Source organism: Tiliqua scincoides, chromosome 2, assembly GCF_035046505.1.
Source record: "Tiliqua scincoides isolate rTilSci1 chromosome 2, rTilSci1.hap2, whole genome shotgun sequence".
In the NCBI taxonomy this organism is placed as follows: Eukaryota; Metazoa; Chordata; class Lepidosauria; order Squamata; family Scincidae; genus Tiliqua; species Tiliqua scincoides.
Window position 1 is genome coordinate 112,643,079 of NC_089822.1, and position 21,521 is coordinate 112,664,599.

General features: G+C 44.8%; 1 protein-coding gene across 1 annotated transcript; it reads left to right on the forward strand.

Annotated features, from left to right (window-relative positions):
• Nucleotides 1–18,496: 18,496 nt before the first annotated feature.
• Nucleotides 18,497–21,496, forward strand: SPC24 (SPC24 component of NDC80 kinetochore complex). The gene is made up of 5 exons (XM_066618008.1): nt 18,497–18,668; nt 19,703–19,847; nt 20,514–20,606; nt 21,131–21,207; nt 21,303–21,496. The coding sequence occupies exons 1-5, from the start codon at nt 18,497–18,499 to the stop codon at nt 21,407–21,409; spliced, it is 594 nt and encodes a 197-aa protein (XP_066474105.1). The 3' UTR covers nt 21,410–21,496.
• The last annotated feature ends 25 nt before the right edge of the window (nt 21,497–21,521 follow it).

Genomic DNA, 21,521 nt, shown 5'->3' on the forward strand with positions numbered 1-21,521 from the left:
CCATCTAGCCCAGCTTCCTGTATTTCACAGTGGCCTGCCCACCAGATGCCTCTGGAGCACTTAAGACAACGTGATACCTGTATCATGTTGCCACTTCCTTGCATCTGGTAATAGGAATGTTCACACAATCTAGGCAATCTAGGCACCCATCTACAAAGAGCAGATTCACAATTAAAGCAAGTGTGTCTGTATCATGCATACACAAGAACACCATGATGGGGATAGGGTGTTGGCTGCTCATTCATCCTTCCAACTATTGTTCTTTGCCATAACTATAAAGTTGAAAGGGGTGACTATTGCTCAAGAAGACACAAATCTTTTTCTCTCTCATCTACACACAGGATGGGGTGGTGGTTCCTGAGTTGCTTTGACCTGGAAGGTCGAGATTCAAATCCCCACAGAGCCACGAAGCTTCCTGGGTGACCCAGGGCCCAATCCTCTCCAACATGCTAGTGCCAATGCAACTGCAAGCAGCCTCAAGGGAACAAGGTAAGGAGGCCTCCACGACCACCACCACCCTCCCCCCCACTTCAGGATGCTGCACATGTACTGTTGGCATGGCTGCATCAGTGCTGGACAGTTGGATAGGATTGGGCCACCAGTCACTGTCTCTCACCATCACTTACCTCACAGGGTTGTTGTGAGGACAAATGGAGGGAGGGAACCACGTACACCACCCCGAGCTCCTTGGAGGAAGGGAGGTATAAAAAAGTCAAAGATAAACATTGGCACACTCAGTAGTGATAAAGTTCTAGAATACAATGATATGATGCAGTGGGTGTTGGGTGTTTGAAGCACTTCTCATGAATTTTTACAAAAGTCCAGCAAGGTAAGCAGTATGATTATCTCATACTGCAGATGGGAGGGGGGAGGGTGAAATATGATTGCTTGGCTATGCCCTGGGAAGCATTCAGCTACTGAATTAATGGCTGGGGTGAGATCTGAATCTGGCTCAGCACTCACACTCTTAGCCATTACCTCAAGCACCAGCACACAGTGCCTTAAAAGTCAAGACAATCCAAGCTCCCTGCCCACAGCAGCATTTTAACATGAGAGGGTGTTTAGAAGTAGCAGTGGGAGGTGGGAAATGCCTTCCCCATCTTCTACTTCTTTTATACTCAGTGATTTTTTTCTTCCTATGCCCCAGAAAAATCAAGACCGTAAATGCCCAGCAAATGGAGTCAGAACAGCCCCAGCCATGTTTGCAAAATTAGCTTTGATGAAATATTCATGCAGGTAATTTATTATTAAAGTCTGAAGAGCAGGCAGCGGAAGAAAGTGAGCTTGGCCTCTGACCCACCATTAAGCAACAGGGGAGGGAAGTAGACATTCTGAATTCCCTCCAGCCAGCCAGCCAGCTAGCTAGCTACACTCAGAGCATAGGGCTACATAACCCTTCTCTGTTGACGGAGGCTGCAAAGTCATCGTTGCAGTAGCTCTGCTTTCCAAGTGTGGCTCAGATTTTGAAATTCCTTGAGCATGTAGGTTAGAAATTAATTTTTTAGAGTAAAATTTTGCTGCAGCTGTTTCTGACTGCAGTTTGAAGCATCTTCACCACATGCCCTTAACCATAGAAAGCATATCACCTGTTTTACATACTAATTAATTTTACTATGACATAAATCTGAAATAAGCTCTGTTTAAGAAGTTCCTAACACATCAAAGAAATCATTGTCTTGAGTTTCCAAATGCAAATTATTATATATATTTTTTAAAAACTAGATGTCAGCAAATCTTGCTTTTCATAATTAATATTAAGAATGTATATGTACTACTTTTTTCAACAACAAAAAAGAATATGTGTAGATCAATGGCAGCAATTTATGTGACAGGATATTGTATGTATGTGTGTATATGGAGAAGAGAGAAAAAGAGAACAAGTTCAGGCCATATTAGAAGTTTGTCCATTCATTCATCTGAATGTTTACATGCCACCTTTCTCCCCAACCAGGCAATTCATAAAAATCAGATAATAATAGTCAAATTATACAATCAAAGACTATGAAAAGTGTGTCTGACCTGCTAACCTATCTGGAGGGAGGCTTAAGAACAATGGTATGTTCTAATGTTCAGGCACATGCTTTAAATTAGAAAGCCACAGAAGTTTACGTGGTCATTTCAGATAGGATTTGCATATCTCAGCAACTTGTCCATGCCCTAGTCCCCAAAAGACTAAGACAAAAGATGGATGCCATTTATTCAGTGCCATTTATTCATCCCCATCGAAGCAAGTCAAAAACTGGGTCAGAGTCAAAAACATGAGCTAAATTGACAACAGAGGCCTGGGTGAGGGAAGGGGTGACATCATTTCTAACCAATCCCAGATCTTCTTTCTCAGAGGCTTTCTAAAGAATAACATGTAAACCAATTTCCAGAAGAAACTCACACATGTAACAGGATGACATTTCTAACAAAGAGACCAACTTGGAGGCAGATTTAGCTAAGGTTGCTTCTGCAAAGGAGAGGTTCATTTGATGGACCACTGATTTGGGCAGAGGAGTCAAGTGTTTAAAGGAGGAAGAGCTATTTACATCTGACAGAGGCATGTTAATTATTCCAGCAAGTTACTTCCTATGGGTAAATCAGAAGATGGCTGCCATTTTACACTTAACATACGCAGACAACAATAGTTCTACAGTAATATACTGTAGTTTGAATTCCTTCTCACAACAGCGCTTGAGGAAACATGCCTGTCATGTGCAAGCAGCTCTCTCCTGAGAAAACATCTCTTTCCCCCCAAAAAGTCCGCTTTCTGTATATACTGAGGCTGCCTTAGAAATCAACCTGCCACATTTTTCATGCTGACCAGGGTTCTAGGTCTTGTATCACATATAGCTTTCTTTTTTCAATTGTAAATTGGAATCCCATGACTGCCTAGTATCACCAGAGAATAGCTCTCATCTGGTCATTGGTCCAGTTCACTCACCTGACTTGGGAACAAGAAATGAGACTATCAATTTCAAATCAACCTATCAGAGCTTGAAAGGCTATACTCCCTAAAATGGGATTATAAAGAGCTACCAAACTGAGTGGAAGAGCAAGGTATGTAGGAAATGCAATCTGTAAATTGGGTTTTGCAAGATGACAGAAGACAAGATGCAAGCTATGATGCTGTCCAGCTGCTAGATGAATGCTATGATGCTGTCCAGAGATCTTGCACGATCCAAGATGGCAGTGCCTGGGAGAGCCAGGAAGAAGAGACTGCCATGAAAGAAGGGCACCATGACCACATAAACCTTGTAACCATTGAATGAGATGGCCTGACTTGGATTAGGGTAGCTTCACAGTCAGGTGACATTGAGGACCAATAGGATTCCAGCTGGTCTCATAAACTCTGACCAGCCTCATTAGTCACAGACTTAGTTCAGCCAGTCCTTGTCCTGTGGGCACTTCAGAAACAGCTCCCAAGCAGCATAAAAGTTGCTCCTACAAGACTCGGAGGTTAACCAAGTCTGTAAATATTGGACTAGGCCTGTTGCCTATGGGCAGCCCAATCTTAACCAGTGCTGCATGAAAGGATCTCAAAAGAATCCTGGCTTGGAGCCTTTTACACCAACGCTTTTAAATGGCCTCTAGGTGAAACTTCTCTCTGTGATGGTCCCCGTCATCTGAGGGTAATGGGGAGCTCTGAATGAATGGTATGTTTGCAGGGAGAAAAAATACTTGGGTGTTTTATTGAACCATCTTGCTTTCTGCTCTTGAGGTAATATTTGATACTGCACCCTGTTCCATGGATCTGCAGGTGGTTCTCCTCCAGATTGTTCCTTGGAAAGCAAGGAACTATAATGTAGGCTCCCTCCCCCCCCCATCTCCATCAAAGATACTTGGCATGTCCAATGATTGCCCATGACACAATCCTGAGGACTTCGGGCCCAATCCTATCCAACATTCCAGCACCAGTGCAGCCGCAATGCAGCCTCAAGGTAAGGGAACAAATGTTCTCATACCTTGAGGAGGCCTCTATGACTGCCTCCCCACCACAGGATGCAGTGCACACCCCATAGGCACAGCAGCACCGGCACTGGAAAATTGGATAGGATTGGGCTCTTCTTTCTAGAGACAAGTACTGAGGCTAATTAGAAGCTTGAAGTAAGGGTACTGCTGCCCTCTACCACTGCTACTCCCATAATTTCAAGTGGCATCACTATTCTGCTGCTATGTACACAGTAGTTATGCACACAACTGCTGTCGTTGCCTTGCTCCCAACCTGATTTACACATGGAAGGCATTTTGATGCCCACATGCATGAATATTAAAAATGGCAGCTGTTGTAGCAGCATGTTGAAGACACCAAGGCAGCGGGTAAGAGGGAAACAGGCAGAAGTGGGAACATTGAATAGGCTGATTAGGGTCACTTTGGACCTTACCACCCTTGCATGCAGAGCCCTTTTATCTTCCTTTAGACCCAGCAAGCCCTTCAGTTTCATAAGGCATCAGCAAGGGAGTGTCATGACACTGGAAATGTTGCTATGGAGGCCACAATTATAAAGCTGAAACCTTACTTTCTGTGGTCATCCTAGGATTTCCCCCACACATTTCTGTAAGAGAGTCAACACATGAGGTCTTGTTGTCATGGAAATTCAAAACCATGGGTCTCTAGCTGAGGAGTCGATTTGAGAACATGGATCTCTCATTGCCAAGGAGACAAGAGTAGATGTGTATCTGCTTGCAGGCAGGCTTTATCCCCGGGGGAAACAGAGTAATAGGCTTACCTGAGACATCTGAGACCACAGATCTGTTGTCACTGTAGAGCCTGAAGGTTATATTTTGTCACTTATAAGCTACAGTCCTCAAAGCACTTACCCTGAGGTTGAATCACTGAAGTCACTTGGTTTATGAAATTTGACAATGGCTGCCATAATGTGTCTGGGTTCTGAGATATATCACTTATTCTGGAAAGGATTCAGATCCAGGGCTATAGGCCACAGTTGGCTCAAAGAGTTAAATACAATGTGGAGACACTCAGAGTTTATGCAAGGATATGTTTATGTTTATAGATATTTATGTTTATGTTAATAGATATTTAGAGGAAAAGTAAGTAACCAAATCACCAGGAAATGCATGATTTTAACAAAATAGTCAATGAAATCAAAAGCAAATTCTAATTGGCCAATCATGAGCTAACCCAGGGGTTCTCAAATTTCCCCCTGCTGAGACCCACCTGTTCTGCAGTGAAGGGCACTGCAATCCACTTCCTTCTCCAGCACTGGGCCTTCACAGGCCTCTGAAAGCAACTAGAAGTCACTTTCATGAACCTAGAAGTAAACTGGAAGTGACTTTCCAGCTGCTTCTGGAGGCCTGCAGAGGCCCTGTGCAGCCTTCAATTGCATCAGGAGCCAACTGAATGCATTGCAGGTGGGACGGCCCAACCCAGGACCTGCCGGACAACTGGGTCGCAGCCACAGTTTGAGAAACTCTAAGCTAACCTACATAGTCACATAGACATCCATACAGTCCAATTCTATGGATGTCCATTCAGAAGTAAGTACTATTAAGTTCAATGGGACCTACTCCCAGGCAAGAGTGTATAGAATTGCAGCCTTAACATGAGACAAAATGAGGCTCAGGTGGCAGAGATCAGGCACACCATCAAAGGCAACCAAGTCAGTGGAAGATGTGGGGATTGATGATCCATGCTGTACAACCCACCTAGAAGTTATCTTGTATGAGCCATATTGAAATGAACGGGAGCTATGCAAGATCACAGGATGCTTTGTACCCCATGTTAATTAGTGGGAGATGTGTGTTGTTTTGATTTTCTGTCTTAAGCCAAAACACACTTTCAGCCAGCTCTGCACATTTACCGAAATAATGCAATCAAGCATTTCTGGGGGCATATGACTATTTCTCCACATCAAAATCCTCCCTGCTCATGGAAAATGGGCATGTCAGGGAGCAGACTTCTTTATGTGCAACAACTATATTTCAAGCAAGGAGGTTTTTTTTTAATAAAGGAGAGGAAAGAATTGCCTCGCTCACATGCATACGTATGCACTTATACACACAGAATCCAAAATGGGATCATCCTAGGAACTCTGTATAAATGAATAAACTCTGTATTGGAGTTGGAACTCCAATATAAACTATTGTATTGTATATACAGAGTATAAACTCTGTACTGGTTGGAAAAAGCAATAATAAATGAAGAACTGATGACCAATTTTCTTAACAAAATCAACAACAGTGAGGGAGGACAAAGATTAAGACAGAAAAAGATTTTGATGATTTATAGAGTACACCATTTTTTTAATTAAAAAAAGCCATTTCCATAACAAAAGGAATCCCAAGGGACTCACAATCTAAAAACAAAAATAAAAATGACACACAAAAATGATGCCAGATACATCCACTGGATGTGTGCTGGGGAGGGGGGTCTGGTCACAGCACATTTGACTGTCTGAAATATAGTCCAAGACAATTGCCACAAGCCACTAAGTTACTTCTTTAGAGCGCAGTCCTAACCCCTTATGTCATTGCTTTCCAGTACTGGCATAGTGGTCCCATGGGATGTGTGCTGCATCCTGCAGTTGGGTGTCACTCACAGAGACTTCCTCAAAGTAAGGGAATGTTTGTTCCCTTATGTCAGAGCTGCATTGCTTCTGGAAAGCACTGACATAAGGGGTTAGGATTGCACCTTTAATAAACTTAGGGCCCAGTCCTATCCAACTTTCCAATGCCGATGCAGCCTCAATGCAACCACAGGTAAGGGAACAAACATTCCCTTACCTTGAGGAGGCCTTCATGACTGACCCCCCCACCACTGGATGCTGCAGACACCCCATTGGCACAGCTGCATCAGTGCTGGAAAGTTGGATAGGACTGGGCCCTTAGCCACACAGAGCAGAGACATCAGCCTGTTCCCATAAATAGGATAGGATTGGGCTCTTAGTAGAGACAGAATGAATTATTGAAAACAGTACAAAAAGAAAGGCAAAATACATTTCACAAAATAAAATCTGGCAACTCTGTGAATCTACATAATTTATAGAGTTCACAGAAGTCAGCTTTCCATGCTGCAGAATTTTGATTACTTCTTTTTTAAGCAGATCTCACCAAACCCACACACAGCGCCCGAGCCTGCTCAGCGCTTTTTCCTGGGAGCAGGGCTAGCCAAGATCTCCTTGACACCTGAGGCAGCATGTCGATTGCTGTCCCCTTACTCCATGATGTACCAGCTTCTGCTTCTCCCACCCTGCATTGTACTAGAACAGTACTCTCCTCCCCTCCACATTTCCTCTCTGTCTCCCTCTTCCAGTTCAAGGGACTAGAACTGGGGTGTCCAAAGTTTTTGGTAGGAGGGCCACTTCGTCTCTCTGACACTGTGTCGGGGACCGGGGAAAAAAAGAATTAATTTACATTTAAAATTTGAATAAATTTACATAAGTTTATGAATATATTAAAGATGAACTTATATGAATGAATGAAGGTCTTGCAATAGCTCAAGGCCTATAAAAGGCCTTGCACAAAGCAAGGCTGGCCTTTCCTTTGCTGCTGCTACTGCATCACTGAAGTGAAACAGCAAGCAGTGGAGGAAGCCCTCATCCCACAGCTCACGCGAGAGGTCAAACAGTTGCCCTCACGCTGACAGCAGTTGCGTCAGGCCAGTGTGGGCTTCAACAAATCTCTGGAGGGCCAGAGGCTCAGTGGCCCCCGGGCTGGGGTTTGGGCACCACTGGACTAGAAGGAAGAGCAAGTAACTGGACTTCCAATTTGCTGCTTAAAGGGACTACTTCAGTTGGCCTCATGGATGGGCCTGGCCCGGTCTGGGGGACCTTCATAAACTTCTTAACAGACAGACGTCTGTTGCATACAAGGGAAACCATCAGTGCGGTAAACTGATGTGAGCTGCCAGTGCTGATTGTGTATTGGATTCCAGAATGCTATACTTAATCCAAGAAACCACAGTCACCGTCCAGTGGATCAAATTCTGATAAATGAAGAAAAATATTTCCTGTGTATTGTGTGTCAGAAATTTAAAATGCAAGTTAAAATTAGGCCTGCAAACTTTAGGCTATAAATCAATTGGTTTAATTGGTTAAAAACATTTTGATTATCTGAAAAGGGTGCCCTAGATCAAGCAAGCAGCAGATTGTCAAGTTTTTGAATTACCATTTTTTTAATGTTAAATTATTTTCATAGGCCCAAATCCTAACTAACTTTTGAGCACTGGCATAGCAGTGCCAGTGGGGCATGTGCTGCATCCTGCAGTTGGGTGTCACTCATGGAGGCCTCCTCAATGTAAGGGAATACTTGTTCCCTTACCTCGGAGCTGCATTGCTGTTATGTTGGTGCTGGAAAGTGCGTTAGGATTGCACCCATAGGAAAACAACTTGCTAGCTGTGGTTTTTACTCAGACCAATCACAGCTAGCAAAGAGCATCTTAGAAAAGGCATTCCCTGTTGCATCCAAGAGAGTGGGAATGCCTCTTTGGAGATTATGCCTTCCTGCACCATGCGCAAGCATCACCTAAAATCAAAGTAGGCTTTTTTGGGTAGAATTACTTTTTTCTCACATGCAACTTTGATTGATTATTCAGTAAAAAAAAAAATCAATGATTAATTGACTACAATTTCTTTAAATAACAATTATAGTAAAAATACATTTCTGCTGAACATTAGTTTTATATTTTAAGGACTAAACATATGTGAGTGTCTGGAGAAATGTGGAGCACAAATCTCCTTGGAAACCATGTAGGCCTCATTTTCCAATTTCTCCTTTATCACTGAAGCTGGACAAAAGATGTTTTAAGAACAAGACTTGCAAGTGGCTCACTAAACAGGCTAACATTAGCACAAGGACAGCAGGGCTCCCAGGGCTCACTTTCAATCTGGAGAGGACTGTGTCTAACCAGTAACCAGATATTACTGGCTGGATAGCCCTTCTTCCTTTACTGTGGTGATAGGCATGAGTTCCTTTCATATTGACTGGGTAGCGGCAGCTGCAACTATGGTTTGCTGACTGTGTTTTAAGCCACAGTGCCCCATGTAGTGTCACAATGCTATATGGCAGTGGTTCTCACTCCTTTAGCACCGGGACCCACTTTTGAATGAGAATCTGTTGGGACCCACCAGAAGTGATGTCATGATTGGAAGTGACATCATCAAGCAGGAAAATTTTAACAATCCTAGTCTGAAATCCTACCCACAAGTAAGTCCTATTTACTATCATAATACAGATCTTTGACATTTCACCAGATGCAGTCACATACTGGAGGTTGTCCATGACTTTGTGTACCTTGGCTCAACGATCTCCGACACTCTTTCTCTCGATACCGAGCTAAACAAACGCATCGGTAAAGCAGCTACCACGTTTTCTAGACTCACAAAGAGAGTTTGGTCCAACAAGAAGCTGACGGAACATACCAAGATCCAGGTCTACAGAGCTTGCATCCTGAGTACACTTCTGTACTGCAGCGAGTCATGGACTCTTCACTCACAACAGGAGAGGAAACTGAATGCTTTCCACATGCGCTGCCTCCGACGTATTCTCGGCATCACCTGGCAGGACAAAGTTTCAAACAACACAGTCCTGGAACGTGCTGGAATCCCTAGAATGTATGCACTACTGAAACAGAGACGCCTGCGTTGGCTCGGTCATGTCGTGAGAATGGATGATGGCCGGATTCCAAAGGATCTCCTCTATGGAGAACTCGTGCAAGGAAAGCGCCCTACAGGTAGACCACAGCTGCGATACAAGGACATCTGCAAGAGGGATCTGAAGGCCTTAGGAGTGGACCTCAACAAGTTGGAAACCCTGGCCTCTGAGCGGTCCGCTTGGAGGCAGGCTGTGCAACATGGCCTTTCCCAGTTTGAAGAGACACTTGGCCAACAGTCTGAGGCTAAGAGGCAAAGAAGGAAGGCCCATAGCCAGGGAGACAGGCCAGGGACAGACTGCACTTGCTCCCAGTGTGGAAGGGATTGTCACTCCCGAATCAGCCTTTTCAGCCACACTAGACGCTGTTCCAGAACCACCTTTCAGAGCGCGATACCATAGTCTTTCGAGACTGAAGGTTGCCAACTAGTCACATACCATCACATCACATCAAGTCTAACATATTAAAAATAAAATATTGACATGAATGGCAACCCACCTGAAATTGGCTAGCGACCCACCTAATGGGTCCCAACCCACAGTTTGAGGGTATTGAGGACGAAAAGCATGACTGGTGTCAACTGCCAGCAGAAACGTTGTAGATGCTGCTGCCCTACTAAGGATGCAAGAAATTTGTGTACTCCATCACAAAAAAAGGAAGGGGCCCCCACCCAAGTAGGAGAGGGGTCTACTAGAGGTCACCTTGCCTAGGGCCCCTTCAGACCTGGAGTTGACTCTGCCACTGTAGTGGCCTCCAGCAAAGTTCACATCCTAGGCCTTTTCTCAATCCCCTCACCTCCATTTCAGCAGCCTTGACACACACAATCAGAGGATGGCTGAGATCAATATATTGAATGGGAATTACAGGGGTGAGAAGAGCAGGCCTAATGCAGGGCATTTAAGAAAATCAATTGGCATTGATGGGTCCAAGAGGCACAGCCAGTCCTAGCTAGCTGCCGAGAGCAATTCTCCAGCCATGAAATCTCTTTGTAGGGAGCAAGCCAAATCTTTGCACGCCCCTGTTGCTGTGGATGCTTTCTGTCTCTAACTGTTCCTGCGGGAGATGTGTAGTGAGATGAGCAATAATGGATGTTAAGTGTAACTTTTGTGGAAATGCAATTGCCTGTGGGAGGGAGCTGTCCTGTGTGTTGTGCATATGATAATAGAGCGATGATTGAGGGAATGAAGGGAAAGGCAACAGTACAATAACAAAGGGAGAGGATACTTCAAAGATGCACCTAAACTGATTATTTTAGTGCAATGTGTTCAAAGTCTTGCAACTTTCCTTCAGGAGCAACAGATTTAATCCTTTCAAAGAGTAATCAAACTGTCTTCTATATTACTGAGGCTTCTCAAGCATATTGAGCTACAGCACAGGTAGCAAAGCAAGGCTGAAAAAGCAGGCAGTGAACATGTGGCATTCAATCTTAGGTGCCTGAGGAAGGTTGCACAGGGCTTCCAGTGGACCAGGAAGAAGGCTCCAGTGCCCTGTGCAGTTCCTCATGGCTCCTGCTCCCTTACAACCCACAAAATTTCTAGAAAATTTCATCTTCTCAAATTTTGTCCCCATCAAAAGCCCCAAATTATTTGGAAACCTTGACTTTCAAAGCATAATAAATCATACCAACCATGCAAATATAGCCCAATTTATTCTGGCTGTCAAATGTGTGTTCTTGATAGAGAACTTGGGTGACACAGTACAGACAGACACGGGCAGAACCTAGCATTGTAGTATGACAGAGGCAAAGCTTAGATAATAGACCAATATGCTCATTTTGCCATAGTGGAATTGGCTAAACTCAACCTTGCTAGCCCCATAACTTTCCAAGCTGCCTAGGAGACTCAGAGCCCAAGCCTACCCATATCTACTCAGAAGTAAATCCCATAGTAGTCAATGGGGCTTACTTTCAGGTAAGTGTGAATAGCAGCCTCAGTAGGCAAAGTAAACTGTTTTTATGCTTCCCAATATACCATATTTAAAATACTGTACAGTATATGCTAAGTATGATCGTATATGTGGCTTCCAAGGATACAGACATTTTCACAAGTGATATTTAAATTGACCCCCTTGTGCCTGTAACTCAGATATAAATCCTGTGTTAGCAAGAATATACATTCAATTTTAAAATGATTTGTGTTCCATCATCTGTCCTACAAGGGCAGCATTCCTGTGACACATTCCAAATTAAAGGAAATTCTCAGTACACTTATGCAAATAGCCCAAGTTAATATATTTTGTTTGGCACAGTGTTAATAGACCTGTCCAGACAAAGAAATGCCTGTCTGATGTGCTTCTGAATCCTTTTGGCTTTCAAAAGCAATTCCACAAGTGAGAGAGAGAGAGAGAGAGAGAGAGGAATTCAGTTCTTGGCTGTCCTTAGTCGCTGTCCATGGTGACTGTAGGTATTGGAATACACAATACAGTATGCTTCTCTTTTCTCCATAAATATATGAAGAGGTGGGGTTTGCTGGGAATCTGCATGGTCTCAGTGTTAATTACCTAATTCAGGAGAATTGCAGGTAGAGAGATTGTATTAAAAAACTAATAGAGCAGTTAGACGTGTTCGTTTCTGGGGTGTAAGATAGGAGGATTATAGCCCAAGTCTTGCTGAACACAATGGGCTTCTGACTAAAATAAATAACACTGTTTTCAAAAACCTCCAGCAGAAGTGTCTTCTCTGTAATTTCTGTGTTTATATACCTTTGTGGTTAATTTGAACTGGGAACTTTAGAGTGTACAGATGCATTGTAGGGCTGCCGGATTGACATATGTAAAGAAAATGACAATTGTCAGAATTTTTGCTAAGCTTGCTATGAGCTTTAATAGCACTTAGTATGTAAATGTCAATAACACACAAATAGCTCCAGATTTATTTTTTATTTATTTAAAAGATTTATATACTGCTTTTTGTAATAAGATCAAAGCAGCTTTGTATATTCCTTTTATATGGTGGACTATGGCAAAGGTGTACATTTTCAGCACACCACAGAAATCTAGGTATCAAATGATCTAATTTTCAGACTTTCAAAGTCTTTGACAAAATTAGTAGATTTGGTACAAACAAGGTGGAGCCAATAAGTTGCACATGCATGCACACATACTGTGGGGCCTTACGAGATTAAAAAAATATAAGCCTTAAAATATGCAACATGACAACTTCCACTTTTTAACATAGGAAAATGTATACTTTGGAAAAAAACAACAACTGGGGCTATTTGTCTTCCTCCATGGAGAGTTCCAAACTCCACTCATGTGATCTGTTCAAGTATATTGACCCAAGAAACCCTTCCCTCCCCAGCTCAGGGTGAATTTTTCAAGATCACATTCACCTTCCTTAAACATAAACTGATCCTGGAAGAAAAAATAAAAATCCCATGGAGCTACTATGTCAGGGAGCAGACATGTCAGGGTGCTTAATGGAGCTAAAGGGTAACATAAAGATGCTCTTACTTATTAAAGTAAGGTGTTCATTACAAAGAGCTTAAAGTTTCTGAACTTCAGAACAGATTGGTGTTGCCATAGATGCTTTGTTTCTGGAAGTGACTAATTGTAGACTTTTAATGATTTATTGTGTAAAAAGAGAGAGAGAATGTGTGTGTGTGTGTGTGTGTGCGTGAGAGAGAGAGAGAGAGAGAGAGAGCGCCCAGTCCTGCACTCCCATGGCACGCAGCTTTGGCGGCATCAAAAATGGCTGCCGCAGGATCCTTTCTGCAATGGGCTACCACGGGCAGCACCTTGGGAGAAAGGGGACTTTTGTCCCCTTCTCCCGGGTAAGGGAAGTAGCCCCGCAAGTAGCCCCGACTAAAAGGTCGGCGGTGAGGTAAAGAGATTCATGTAGGGCACCAAGCCCTACACAAACGGACAGGATTTGGTGGAGTGGAGCTCCACCGGACCCACCTCCCTCCATCCCCACTCCCTCCCGCTGGCATGCCTCCTGCCCGCCCTTTCCCTGCCTCCCTGGAACGCCTCCTCCCCACCTACCCCCTGCCCCCATTTACCATGCCACAGCTCAGCAGTCCATGAGACCGCCAAGTGGCAGAGGCTGGGCACCCGCCCAGTGCTAGCTCAGCGCTGGCCAGCGTTGGGCTAGCATGGGTGCTCGCCTGGCAGTAAGGCTCGCAAATGTGCTTTATGTCATGTTTGCGACAGTGCATACCAGTGGTGAGCTGGCACGTCAAGCCCAGGATTGGGCTCTTAGATGGCACCGGCCACACAGTTTTTAGAGGACTTGTATTAAAAATAGTGGACTATTTAAACACTTGCTGGCCAGTTGTAATCAGAGGCACTTTGTAACCAGTCAAAATAGCTTTAATCCAGGATTAAATGCTACAGCCCTATTAACACTCTGTTTCAGTGGCCAGTGCTGGACATGCTGTTGCAGAATAAAAGAAACATGCAGTAGCAGGTGGAGAAGAGCAAGTGGGACAGTGGAGGGACCAGTGATTGATCCTTGGTGTGAGAATGGGGCAGTATCAGTGTACACGAGTGCAGGGCCTCCAAGAGGAATTCTATCAGGGGTACAAAGTTTCTTTGGGGCCCCTTCCCAAAGAGGGAGGGGATGAAAGAGTGGGGGCAGTGGGGGGGGCAGCACTTCTGCAGTATCTGTAGCCCCGCAGCTGTGTTCCTGAGCTCCCATCCACTCCTTCATGGTCAGCAGATCCACAAGCCAAAGAGCCCCTGGAGCATACCAGCTTCCTCCCAGATGTGACACTGTTAAGGAATGTATGCATTCCTGGGCCTGGTGCATGTGGCTTCTGGCAGTAGTTGCTGTCATATGCATCCCGTGCGGGCAGTGAGTCTGGGTAAGATTGGAAAATGTCAGATCCCAGGAACTTTCTGGGCCCCTTCCTTTGGTTCTGACCCTGGGCCCGGGTGCAAATTACCCCCCTCTCCTAGGCTCTACAAGAGTGTCCTGTGACCGGTTGGTGTGCTGATGTAGGAGCTAAGAGACTGAGCTACAAAACTGGATGTGCTTAGTTCAAGTCTTCTTGATCCTAAGAACACTGGACTATAAGGGCAGGTCTTCTCCTCCCACTTGTTGTAATGCAGCATTGTACAGTGTACATTGGTGGCAAATTATCAATAGCACAGGCCTATACACATTTTGTTGTCATAAAAGTTAGACCTATTCTTGGGTATATTTGGGGGGCAGAATAAAAAAATGGCAATTTTGCCCAATTTGCACTAGTTTTGGGGTATGTTATAGCCACCATGGCATCAACTTCCTCACTGAATCAGCATATAAGGTGGCTATGCCGTTCCCCTCAAAACCAGAGCCAATCAGGCAAAACTTATGTTTCGATTCAGCACCCCAAAAATATCCTAAATTTGTTCAATCATTCTTGGTAGCTAAAAAAATGGGATTTTTTTGTAGGCCTGAGCAATTGATAATAGTGCTAGTTACGCCTCCTTTCCAAACCTGTAATACAGCACTGCTAACATTGGTCCTCCCTAACAGGGATAACCAGTGGCGTAGCTAAAGGTGTGCAGGGGTAGCAATTGCACCAGACAACAAGCTGGGGGGGGGGCAACATCCTGAGGTTGACACTAGTGGCTAAAATTGTGTAAACCTTGATATTTTCAAAATACCATCATGTTATATGCCATTTGATGCAAAATTTCATGCAGAATGCAATGAAACAAACCCGTGACAAAATATCTCTAGTCCAGTGGTTCTCACACATTTAGCACTAGGACCCACTGGGACAGAATGAGAATCTGTTGGGACCCACTGAAAGTGATGTCAGGACCGGAAGTGACCTCATCAAGCAGGAAAATTTTTAACTATCCTCGGCTGCAATCCTACCCACACTTACCCAGGAGTAAGTTTCCTTTACTATCATTGTTAAAAGAGTATACATAGTAGTTTGTTAACAGTACAGGTCTATAACATTTCCCCAAATGCAGTCACATATCATGGTAGCATCAAGTCTAATATATGAAAAATAAAATATTGAAATGAATGGGGACCCACCTGAAATTATCTCATGACCCACCTAGTGGTTCCCGACCTACAGTTTGAGAAACACTGCTCTAGTCTATCAAAAGTTATAGCCAAATAACCAGAAAATGAAAACACAACTGTACCATGTAACAAAAACTGGATTTTTAAAACTCAAGACTGATCAATGAGACTGACTGTTCCGAGAGCCAATTAGATGTTATTTTGATACAGCAGAGAACCAATAAGGTGTTCATATGGGGGGAGCCTGGGGGGAGGTGGCAGAGCAAGTGGGCGGTGAGCTGCTGGGGAAGGAGGCAAATTTCCACTATTTTCACTTTTTTAAAAGCCTGGGTGTGGCATCATTTCTGGGGCATCATTCAGAGCTTGGCATTGGGCTACATGATCATTAGCTACTCCACTGGGGATAACAAAAGGACAGGACATGCAAAGTGCTTGGAACACTGTAAATGCTGTAGAAGTGCTGAGTGTGATGATTCCTATGGAAAGCGGTCCCAGCCCATAGCTAAACCAGGTTCCAGCCAGAAAGCGAAGCAGTGCCCTCTACTGTCCCTCCATGGGTACACTGTCCCCATTCCTTCAAGGATGCCCAAAATTTGGTTGACCGTGACAGCGCATGCACGTTCGGGACAGGGGGACGCATGCATAGAAGCAGAAAGCTGGGAGGGTTGGGTGGAGAGTGCACCCTGGGGAATCAAAACAGGCTTGGGCTGTGTTCTTTTTTTAGATAGGAGAAGTGGCGGAAGTGAAGTTTCCAGCATGCTATTAGCATGGTTAAAAATGGGGAAATGGCGTCTCCTCATTGAAATCAATTGTATGGAGGTCACCATGTTGTTTCCATACACTGTGGGGGCCACCATGTTTTTGACAGGTTCCTCCATTCTTTACACAGGAAGTGAGGTGAGAATGGTGGCAGCCAACTTTTCTAGCTCTGAGCTCACTCGGAGAAATTCTAGCATGCCTAGCACACTGGAATCTAAAAAAGTGACCAAAGCAATCCTGGAAGGCCGCCATTGGCCGTGATGACTGTGTGGCTCTAGGCCAGCCATTTTCAACCAGTGTGCCATGTGTGTCATGAGTGGTCCACAGGTGTGCCACAGGAATTTGGGGGAAGGTCACTTAATAGTAGGGCCAATGGGAATGTGAGACCCCGCACTGGCAGCATGGTGTGCCTTGTCAATTGTCAAAAACCTGGTGGTGTGCCTTGACAATTTTAGTGCCTTGTCAGTGTGCCATGAGATTAAAAAGGTTGAAAATCGCTGCTCTAGGTACTGGCATATCTATGGCAAAAAAGTTTGTAGCATGCTGGTAGACTTACAAGTGTGAGCTTTCTGGTTGCCTTACGGCACCATGTTTTTGTCTTCCTGGGAAGAAAGTGAGACCTGCCCATTGTAAATAATAAAGAAAGCCAGGAGTTTGGTATAGCTGTGTTTGGGAAGCGCCCAAGCAAAAGAAAGTTGCAAAGAAAGAAGTATCTTCCTTTTCTTTCTTAAGCTCTATAAATACACAAATCTAAGTGTCGTAACTGCTTTTTCTAATTCTCTTGTATGAAAACTTCGATTTCTTTTTGACTTTAAACTGTTCAAGAGCAACATGTCTGCATAAAACTCAGTGGATCACAAGGCTACTGCCTACACTTTGCAGCTGGAAGTTGTGGGGGACAATTTAAACAGATTAACCATCACTGCAATCTGAGGCATGTGTTGTATGTGTGCAGTTTGGAGGCTAGAAAGCCAAACCAGCCTAAGCACTGCACCAACCTGCAATGTTAGAAGTGAACTTGCATTGCAGCAGGACTGTCATAAACCAGGGATGTGGTGGGGAGGCTCTGCCTCACCTGCCTCCCCATCCACAGCAGGTCCCTTTCATAAACCCCTCTCACGCCCCAGCCCTGCAAAGTGTGGACAATGAACTATGCTGACACTGGTGGCAGGACAATATTAACGTGTTTAAAAACGCAAAAGAATCTCCTGTTTCAATATAGGACCTGACTGGCAGCCCAAGCCTAGGCATGTCTACTCAGAAGTAAGTCTCATTAAAATCAATGGGGCTCACTCCCAGGAAAGGGTGGACAGGATTGGGCTGTTAGGCTACAGTCCTACCCACACTTTCCTGGGAGTATGCCCCACTGACTAGCATGGGAGTAGACACTCATGGGATTGGATGGCCAGGCTGCAACCCCATCCACACTTGCCTGGGAGTAAACCCCATTGACTAGAATGGGACTTACTTCTGAGTAGACATGCAGAGGATTTGGCTCTTAGAAAGGAGTTTTTGGTTTTGCGATTGCCTTTCTTTTGGGCTGTGGAATGCCATGTCGCCCAGACCAGCTGTGTTGCATTTTCGCCTTTGTTTACTATGGGCAGCTCTTAGGTCTATTGCGGTGCAGCGGGCAAAAAATAGATCAAGGATCTTGAAAGCCCGGAAAGTCCATGTGGTTGACGTCACTCTTGACTTTTCCTATCTCTATAGTGTGACGCTTCTCTCCTTTTCCTCCTGAATGGCGGAGCTAAAGAAACGAAATGGGCGCGCGGAAAGAAAGTGCTGACGTCAGGCGAATGACCAATCAGCGACTCGCGAATGTTCGGCGACCAATCAAGTGGAGGGGCGCCAGGTTTAGACTTCAGTGGGCGAGCAGAGCCCGGTGAGTGAGGTTGTTGTTTGCTTCTGGGAAAGACCTGCGGGGGGAGGGGGGGATGAGGAGGGAATCCCCGGGGATCCCCCAGGCTCAAGCCTAACTAGGTGCTGTCTGGATCAATGAGCATCTGTATAGCAAATGTACTTACAAAGAGTGACTTTGGCTGTGAAAATTGCTTTGTGAACTACTTCCTGTTGAAAAAAGTGGCATATAAATACTCCTAAAACGTTATATTGATTATAGGGCTTATCATATATAATAATAATTTGGATGTTTTCCCTGCAGTTTGGTGAATTAACCTGCAATGGCAGCTCCCGGTGACCAAATGGAAGACATGGAACTTGTAAGCAAGGAGCTACTCAAAGTGATGGTGGGAGGCAAGGCGGTGAGCATGTTGAAGCACAACCTGGCCAAGCAGGAGCAGATGATAGACAAGCTTCTGGATACGCAAAAGACCACAGCACAGCTCATCAAAGGTATGCCCTGGACTCTGTGTTGCACAGGAGCAGTGTTCTATACAGCTACATGGCCCGGGCCTCTCTGAAGCACTTGTAGTCCAGTGGTATTGATCTAGTTGGGGCTGTGAATGCTTCAGCATTTACGTGTACCCACACCCTTGTTGAAGCTTAACCCATTTTTCCCTGGCCCACAGGTGTACACATTTGGTTCCTATTGTGGATGTGCAAAGTTTGCAGAAATGACTTTAATTGCCAAGTATTAGCCTGGTTCGTGTTACTTGTTTTGCTTTCCCTCTTTTCTGACACCACCTGCCATTTTTGGCCCAATGACAGGCTTGCTGCTTTGCCCTCCCCAGGCTTTGTCAACTGCTCAGGGATGTCCCTTGTCCGCTTTTCTGGGTTGCCTCCATCTCTGCATTTCTTCCCCTCTTTCCTCTTACCTCTTTTTGTTTGCTCTCGCACTTTGCTGCTCTCCCTCTTTCCTTGCTTTGCTTGCAGGTCTCTTCCCCCACTTTCCCTGCGAGCATCAGCCTTCTTTACAGTCTAGTACCACCCATCCGCATGTGCCTGCAGCTGGTTTCTCTGAATGAAATATTTGATTATGAGGAGTCCAAGCATTTTGGTTTGGCTTTCTAGCCAGCCATTATTTGTAGTTTCTCCCATTCACTGCCTCCCATGATTCCCCTTGTGTGCCAGAAGCCTGGGGTGGTAGGGGATGAGGTGAAAGCAGACCCTGACTCTTCTGCAAGTCCTCTGTGCATAAGGAGAGGCTCATGTCTTGTTTCGTTTCCAGCAGGGCTTATGCACGAGGAAGAAGCAGATTGAGTTTCTTCTGCTGCAAAACCCAGTTGTGGCAATATTGCCCCACTACAGCAATTCCTAGTAGGGCCTAGGAAGCAGGAGCTGCTCAGCATAGGCAAGCTAGTGGGGGAATTTGTGGCAGCTCTTGATTATTGTGATTTCTTCCTCTTCATCCATCAGAGTGTCACAGCTGTGTCTTGACAACCAGCTACATCTTAATTGGGGAGGTGCCTGTGTTCTCTTCACTGCAGAGCTCATGACTACTGAGGAGAAGGTAGCGCAGAGACTCTCTGACAGGGAGGAAGAGCTGAATGCAAGCCTCCAAAAGCTGCAGAAAATTGAGGAAAGATTGCTTCAGGCAAACGAGGAAGATGTCAAAATGAGGACCAGCACCAAATATCCTTTCATGTTTTGCCTCTGAAAAAGGCAGAGGCCAAGCTTGAGATAGCCATAGCAAATGAGTGTTGGGAAGTGTCCAACACAAACATTCTTCGGTGTGAATCGAGGTTTCAAAACCTGGAAACATGTCTTCCTCTTAGGCCATGCCACAATGGTTTTGAAACCATACCACCATTAAACCATGGTTTGGTTACCTCTGTAAGTGGGGGTGTGTGTTTTCCTGCTCCAATTCAACAAAGCAGCTAGAATCTCATATCTAGCAAATGATTTCCATTTTTAAGAACTCAACTGGGGACTTCCTCTGTTTATAGTCACATCTGGGAGTGGTTCTGAGGCTGGGGAAGGCCCAATAATTGGGCTGTGGCCCTTCCCTGGCCCCAGAACACCTCCCAGATATGACCAGAACACAGGAATGCAAACTGGAAGTGACTTCCTGTTGCATCTATGAGGTCTTCTGAAGACACTGGGAAGCTGATGCAACTTCCAGAGGGCCTGGCGCGGCCCCCAGGTTAGTCCCTGCAGCGCCCTGTGGATTTTGGTATCTGCAGGGGGTCGTGGAACTGATCCTTAGTGGGTCAAAAGCAAGGTATACATTTTTCTTTAAACAAATGATTATTAATTTTAAGAATCAATTGGAGGCAAAATTCCTTTATTCCAATGAACAGAACTAAGGAATGAGCTGGAGACACTGAAAGAAAAAATCAGGCAACAGGAGAAGAAATCAGATGAAGATGCCAATGCGTCCATGTCAGCGACGTGAGTCTACATTTTCTGTGCTTCTTCAATTTGCAGCACAATGCTTGTAAAAGGGATGGAGGTAGGGTAAATTATGAATGAATGACCTGCATGTGTATACTACTTGTGGCATTTCTTCAGACAAAAGCTGTGTGCATAAATGTAGGCCTGTTGCTGAGAAAGCACTAAAGATGCTTCTTTATTCAAAGATACTGTTTGCAGTCATCCTACAGAGCAGTGCTTTGCAAACTCTGGAATGCTATGACCCACCTTGTGCTCCATGGTGGGTTGTGATGATGCTCAGTTCTTTTATGAGCATGTGTCGTGTTTTTCTCCTTTGGAGAGTGCACCAAAAAGAAACTGGCCCACAGAGACATGGTATGGGTAAGTAGAAAGCCCCACCACCCGCATCTCCTGTTAAAGAAGCTGACAAAAGACCCCTGCCCAAGATCTTAGAGCTAGTGCCACTTACAGTAGGCAATACTGGGTTATAGGGTTTAATGGCACAACTATGAAAAAGACATATGTTCAATGGTGTCCTGCAGGTATCTGGCACACCTCTATTACCAAATCTGCCACATTGACTGGGACTACACCTGTGAGCCAACAATGATTAAAGGAAGTATCCTTTCATACTACTTGAACAGCGGTTCCTTGCTGGGGGGGGGGGTGTTATAATACTGTGTTGTTTCCCCTTAATTCCTTTTCCTCCCTCAGTCCATTATGGGCCAGATATTGCCCAGCCCATCAGCATGGACAGCAGCCACCATTCCAGCTGTTTCATCAGTGATTACCTGTGGAACTTGATAAGCACATCTTGGTGAAGAAATGGCTGTGGAAAACAGTTGTTTACTGCTTTACATACATCCACCATGTTTACCAGTCTTCTGTGGAGGCTTTGTGTGTGAATAAATACAAACAGAGATGCAACAGACA

Coding starts and splice junctions, on each gene's coding strand:
- SPC24 (XM_066618008.1), top strand. CDS start 18,497: ATGGCAGCTCCCGGTGACCAAATGGAAGACATGGAACTTGTAAGCAAG. Junction 20,607..21,130: donor AATGCGTCCATGTCAGCGAC/GTGAGTCTACAT, acceptor GGTGTCCTGCAG/GTATCTGGCACACCTCTATT. Junction 21,208..21,302: donor GCCAACAATGATTAAAGGAA/GTATCCTTTCAT, acceptor TTCCTCCCTCAG/TCCATTATGGGCCAGATATT.